Below are 6,558 nucleotides of genomic sequence, written 5' to 3' on the forward strand. Positions count from 1 at the left end.
TCATAGTTGGTTACACTCGAGTGCCATAATCCCAAAGTGAACCTAACATTGTTACCGGCTACCGGTACAACAGGTGAACCGATATATTAAAAGAACAAAAATGAAAGGTACTTACATCAAATAGCCAATTTGAAAGGTCACTACATTACATAACCATTGAGTCATAGTTGGTTACACTCCAGTGCCATAATCTTTTTTTTTTTATAACATTATTTACCTATTTTCATGGCTTCTGAGATGGTTTAGCACTATAATTGTCTTTGTAGTGTGTAATCACATCTTATTCAAGTTTTCAGTGATATATGGATCATTAGAAAACGATGGAGAAAGGTATACATTTGTTTTTGAGTTTGATTGTATTTCCAGTACTAATAGAATTTTTGCCTTTAAACAAAATTGAAGGTTTTGATTTTATTGGTTAAGAGACGTCCTTGAATTAAAGTTTCAAATAGAAAAGGGTATAATGATCAAGATATAGAATTTACTTGATTAAATAGATATTATTGGGTAAATATGTGTGTTTAGAAGATAAGATTGGGTATATTTGTTATTTAAAGTTTTGGTTGGATATTTATTTGTAATTTTGAGTTTGTATTCGGGGATATTTGCAATTGCCCCGTGATAAAAATATATGATTATCCTAACCATTATTATAATTCTTATACTTGATTTTTAGATTTGGAAATTCATTTATATTTTATGCAAATAACCTTTTTTTTTAATTAATCAGTCAAAGGTTTAGGTGTTTGGTTCATGTAATTAATTGGAATTTAAAAAATTGGAATCTAACTTCCATTCTTTTCCATTGTTTGGTTCAAAAATAAATGGAATTGATATTTCAAAATTCCATCAAATTCCATGAAACATCAAATTTACAATTCATCCACTAAGATGTAAACATTCCTAAGGAATTCAATTTTTCTTACCAAAATGCCATCTTACAGTTTTACACCAACATAAAAAATAAAAAAAAAAACCTTCTTTTCAAATTTGATAGCTGTCCGCCGGAGTTTGACCACCACCACCGCCATGCTTATTCTGGTGCCTCCGTCGCTTGATAAAATTCCGGCTACCACCTCTGCTTTTCCCGGCTACTGCTGCTGTTACTCATGGCAATGAAAATGGAGGCCACGAGAAAAAGATGTTTGTATGTCTTTTGGTATGTTGGAAGAAAGGATGCATGTGTTGTCTATATCTTAGAAATACGGAAATACTGAATATTGATTGGCATTTTTTTTCTTTGTGAAAAAATTTTGGGGATGAATTTGTGTGTATGTGTGTTTACATTGTGTGCAGAAAAAGTGAGATAGATGGCGAGATAAATGGTGTGTGATTGTGTGAGCAACATTAGTGGTTGGTGTTTTATATTTTTATTATACGTGTATGTTATTATTATTATTATTATTATTATTAGATGTAAATTTGTAACATAAATAAAGATGAAATCATATAATACTAACAAAGGTTAATTTTGTCAAATGACAAAATTTATATATAAATTTAATTAATTGAATTCCATTTAATTCCGTCAACCAAACACAAATCACATTTTAAAACTTTCCGATTTCAATTCCATTGAATTCCAATTCCTTAGACAGATTCCAATTCATTAAAAAATATTTTGCGAACCAAACTGCCCTAGTTTATTTAACCATAAGTAAACTTTTTTATAGAAAAAAATATACAGTTTATTAAATGTAATTTAAACTCAATTTACTTTAAATCGGATTGTTAAAAAAGCCCGAATAAAGTTCTTAAATTATCTAGTTAGTTTGTCTTATTTTGTTTTATGTTGATAACGTCAAATTGACCCGACCCGAACAACAACTTACGTTGTGATTTTATGATAGACAAGCACCTGTGTTGTTTAGAATCGTGAATTCGCCACTAAATTTCTTCATTTCGCAACTCCAACCAAAAACATGGGGAAACTTTGCCTCGTGGCATAACTCCTTTCCAGCCTAAAAAAAAATGAGATAGCATGTTGTGATGGTACTGAAGAAGTTATTTCAAATAGTGATCATGAAAATTAAGAAATTATTATACATTTACCAAGCACGTCGTCTTGATTCTCTGATCTAAATAAATCTCGAACTTATTGGTGGGTAGTGAGAATAATTGCGATCATATGAGAATAGCTCACATCACACTCTCAATGGAATAACTGAGAGGCACAAACTTACAAATGAATGCCCCTATAATTTACCTTAGACTGAGATGCACAACTTACAATAATTTTTGAAGTACAGAAACAGAATATTGTTTACAACAATTGAATTAGTGAAAGATCTTCCATAACAGATTTCATATCAGGTCGTTCATCAGCAGGAAGTATACATTTAAGCGCAACCTGAAGCATGTCTTCAGCCACTTTAACAAAATCATTTCTGTTATTCAAGATCTCCTGGTTAACACACTCAATGGTACGGTTTTCAAAACATAGCAATCTTACCCATTCAGTCAGATCCACAACCTCTCCGCTGCTGCCCAGAATCATCTCTGCTGAACATTTTCCAGTCAGCAGCTCTAATAATATGACTCCAAATGCATAAACATCACTTTTCAGAGACGGGCATGGTTTACTTGTGCTACAAAACTCGGGTGGACGGTATCCAAGTGCACCTGCGGTAAGAACTTGCTCTGCTGTCCCTGATGATGTCATCAAACGGTGAAGACTGTAATCAGTCAAAAGAGGGTGTTTCATGGTGGGGGGTTCCAACAAGATGTTGGTGGATTTCAGGTTTCCGTGAGGTATGGCTCTCTCATTGTGGAGGTAGCTTAAACAACAGGCTATATCTACAGCAATTTTGTATCTATCATCAAGGTTCAGGGAAGGAAGATTTTTTACATCAGCTTCTGCAACACATGAAGTCAAATTACGATATTATGAGGTATTAGAGACGGATGAGATGCCAACAATTGAGAAATTCTTATTTTAAAGTTCTCTAAAGAAACACAAACACATCAAATCATACATGGCAATTTTTACCTATCTACTAATTAATGGTTCTATAAGGGTTTCGTGAATTTCTAATGGGTCAAACACTCAAACACATAGAATCTGAGGAATAGTTTTAGAAAAGGCAAACGGGTTTAAAGTTCCCAAAGTGTATTTTGAAGCATAAAACCACCAATCTCATTTAATGCAAAAATGTAGGATTACCCTTGAAATTACAAAACTTTTAGCAATCATAATTGACACCTTATGTATTTACCAAAAAATAACTTGTAGACAATAAGGTATTTTGCTTCAGCCGAAACTATATAAGAATCACCCCTTTCAACCCAAACACATTTCGACCCATGTCATCTGAGAGACACAAGATGCCATGTATATATTAGCAAATGCAAAATTGATATTTGCATACATTAAAGCACAATAGATTAGCTTGCAGTGATAGAACAACATGAAGAAGGGGCAACACTTGAGTATGGTAACATTAAGAAAACTAAACATTTGAAAAAACAACTGAGATTAAGATGTATGCCTAAAGAAAGCTTACCATTAAGATATAGAGATAAGCACGGAGCATCAATATAATTTGATATAAGCATCTTCTCATACTCTTGTGGACCCCAATAGTAACCCTGCAGGGATACCAAATTTGGGTGTTTAATGCTACCAAGTTTTGTTACTTCTCTCGCAAACTCTTTCCTACCTTTTGCAATCCCTTCTTTCAACCATTTCACTGCTAAAACATGACCTGATTGAAGTACAGCTTTGTATAGAGTTCCATGACAACTCCTCCCAATCATTTCTGCAGGAGCTGACGAAAGTTCTTGTGAGCTGAAAACCACTGAGTTATGAAAAAGATGAAGTTCCCCAAGTAATTTATCCGGAGAACTAACTACATGTGGGTCGGGTGGTTTTTCTTCACGAGGGTTACTTGAGGATGATGATGGAAATGGTTCTTCTGCTTTTCGCTTCACCTCAAGATCTTTTGGCCCTTCCGCATCCGATACATCATCCAAATATGACGCATCAAGATCTTTATGAAAACTAACATCTTTGTTGGTTTCTGATGTGGCAATAACTGTAGAGGGTTCTATTTGATTATTATGTTTTTCACTACATTGCTTAGGCTGGTCCTTTTCATGGTTCTTTTGGGTTCTGAACCACACAATGAACGCCAATAATGCTAAACAAGATAAACCACCAATCAAGCCAGCGATAAGAGCAGGCTTAATATATGATCTTCTTTTAGAACCATGTCCAGCGTTCATATTTGGAAAATCTTGAGGTGAAGATGGTGAATATGGGAACCTTAATAGATTATTTCCTGGATGAAACGCAGAATCAGGGAAGTTCCTCAAGTTTTCGGGTACAACTCCAGAGAATTTGTTATAAGACACGTTTAGTACCTTAAGTCCATTAGGAAGATTATCAGGGATGCCACCTTCTAAATCGTTATTAGACAAATCAAGTAATCCCAAGTTCTGGTAATTTCCAATTTCGATAGGAAGGTGATTGGTTAGTGAATTATGTGACAAATCCAGAAACTCGAGACTCAAATTAATTGTACTATCCTGGATGGGTATGGTTCCACTGAAGTTATTGAAAGACATGTCTAGATAAATAAATCTGGTTGAGTTAAAAAGGCTAGGCAAGAGTGTACCATTAAACTGATTATGGCTAAAATCAATAATTTTAAGCTCTGGGTAGGTGGCTAAAACCGAATCTAGAACACCTCCAATTGAATTATTGGAGATTTTGAAAGAAGTAAGCCTCAAAAACTGTGAAGTGTGAAATGGAAAAGTACCCATCAACAAATTTGAACTCAGATCAATCTCCTCAACATAATTTCCCCAACCTTGAATTCGGGATAAATTACCAGATAACAAATTGTTACTTAAATCTATCCTGGCACAGTGACCAATGATAAGAGGTAAGATTCCTGTAAGCTTGTTGGATGACAAATTAAGACTCCTTAGAGTTGTAGATGATATACTGTCGACCGGACCTATAATAAGACAATAACTTATATAACTAAAGTTCATAAAACGGCAAAAGGAACTACTTTTATGTGTTCCAAAAGCATCACACTAGAAATGCAGGTACAAATAAACATACCTCTAAGATCGTTGAGACTGAGATCTAATTCCGACAAGATCATTGAGCTCTCTTGCAAAAGAGCTTCTGGTAAAGACCCTGACAACTTGTTACTACCAAGCCTTAAAATCCGCAAAGAGACCACAAAATTGAAAGAAGGAACATTGCCTACAAACTGATTATTACTTGCATCAAACACTTCCAAATTATCAAAATAAGGCATTCCATCATGAGAGAAGAGATTCCCCCCTAAGTTATTGTGGCTAACATTAAAGTACTTAATCGCAGAAACAAATTCATCCGACCCTAGTCCCAAATCAAGAGTTCCAACGAAACCATTTATACTAAGATCAACATAAACTACACTAGCTAAATTTGATAAAAGGTCCATCACATTTCCAGAAAAGTTATTCGAATGCAAATCAAGATACTTCAACTGTTTAAAATCCCCAAAAGTGGAAGGGACAGTACCTTCAAGATTATTCAAAGAAAGATTCAAGTGCACCAATCTACTTAAACTAGTAACTTCAATAGGCAATGGCCCATGAAACAAATTAGACGAAACATCCAAATGCTCTAACGAAACAATAGAACCGATTTCCTTTGAAATGGTCCCTTCAAAACGGTTACCAGATATCGATAAATTACGTAGCATAGTAAGTCCAGTAACTAAACCAAAATCAAAATTTCCAACTAAACCTAACCCATTAAGCATTAAAGATGTCACATGGCCACTACTACTACTACTACAAGTAATGCCATACCAATCAAGTGGGCACCCATTTGATGCAACCGATTTCGGATCCCAAGAACCGAAAACTTTGCCTGAAGCATCTTCCTGAATACCCCTTTTAATCTCTAAAAGTGAATCCAACTCAGTTGTTTCTACTAGTAAAAATTTAATAAGCAGGAATATCATCAAACAGATGGTGTGCATTTCCACTTTTGCCTAATAAAACCAAACTAAAACTTCATAAATTAATTTTGGCAAATTAGAATTAAAACCCCAAGTGAAAAGTTCACACATTTAGCACAATTTAACAACCCCAGCTCAAAAACAAAAGATAACATTGATAGGCTAATGAAAAAGATTGAAAATTTATAAGTGTTTTAGTATAATTTTGTTATTATGGAATGGAAATTGAAAGCTTTTTAGAGGTGTTTGATGAAATGTTAGGATAGTGTGGAAGTTAGTTAATTGAGGAGGAAAATGGAAGAAAGGAGGAGGCAGCCAGTTGGAGGGAGGTTTGGTGAGTAGAATTAAAGTGTAGTGGAGAATGAAAGAGACTTGTGTTCGGTTACATATTCTTTAAACCCTCCTTTGGTTTTGTCATTTAGATCATCCTAGATTTTAAATCTGTGTCTAACACTGGATACGAGATTTATGATATTATTAATATCAAATCTTCATACATTTAACAATTAAACTCATAAAAATTTACAAATTTGAAGATATATATGATTCTAGGTGTTATATTTTGCAAGTTGTAATACAATAATTACGTGAG

At 34.1% G+C, this 6,558-nt stretch overlaps 1 protein-coding gene across 1 annotated transcript; it reads right to left on the bottom strand.

Moving 5' to 3' along the window:
- Positions 1-2,156: 2,156 nt before the first annotated feature.
- On the bottom strand, positions 2,157-6,085 carry LOC122602561 (probable inactive receptor kinase At5g10020). The gene is made up of 3 exons (XM_043775163.1): positions 5,072-6,085; positions 3,504-4,961; positions 2,157-2,856 (listed from the first exon to the last, which is right to left on the bottom strand). The coding sequence occupies exons 1-3, from the start codon at positions 5,985-5,987 to the stop codon at positions 2,264-2,266; spliced, it is 2,967 nt and encodes a 988-aa protein (XP_043631098.1). The 5' UTR covers positions 5,988-6,085; the 3' UTR covers positions 2,157-2,263.
- Positions 6,086-6,558: the final 473 nt, after the last annotated feature.

Source organism: Erigeron canadensis, chromosome 6 (assembly GCF_010389155.1).
Source record: "Erigeron canadensis isolate Cc75 chromosome 6, C_canadensis_v1, whole genome shotgun sequence".
Lineage (NCBI taxonomy): Eukaryota > Viridiplantae > Streptophyta > Magnoliopsida > Asterales > Asteraceae > Erigeron > Erigeron canadensis.

Bases quoted from the DNA above. Each gene is read 5' to 3' on its own strand.
- LOC122602561 (XM_043775163.1), bottom strand. From the start codon at position 5,987: ATGCACACCATCTGTTTGATGATATTCCTGCTTATTAAATTTTTACTA. The intron at 4,962-5,071 runs GTATGTTTATTT...GTCTTATTATAG, and splicing joins CAGTCTCAACGATCTTAGAG to GTCCGGTCGACAGTATATCA. The intron at 2,857-3,503 runs GTAAGCTTTCTT...CATGTGTTGCAG, and splicing joins CTTATCTCTATATCTTAATG to AAGCTGATGTAAAAAATCTT.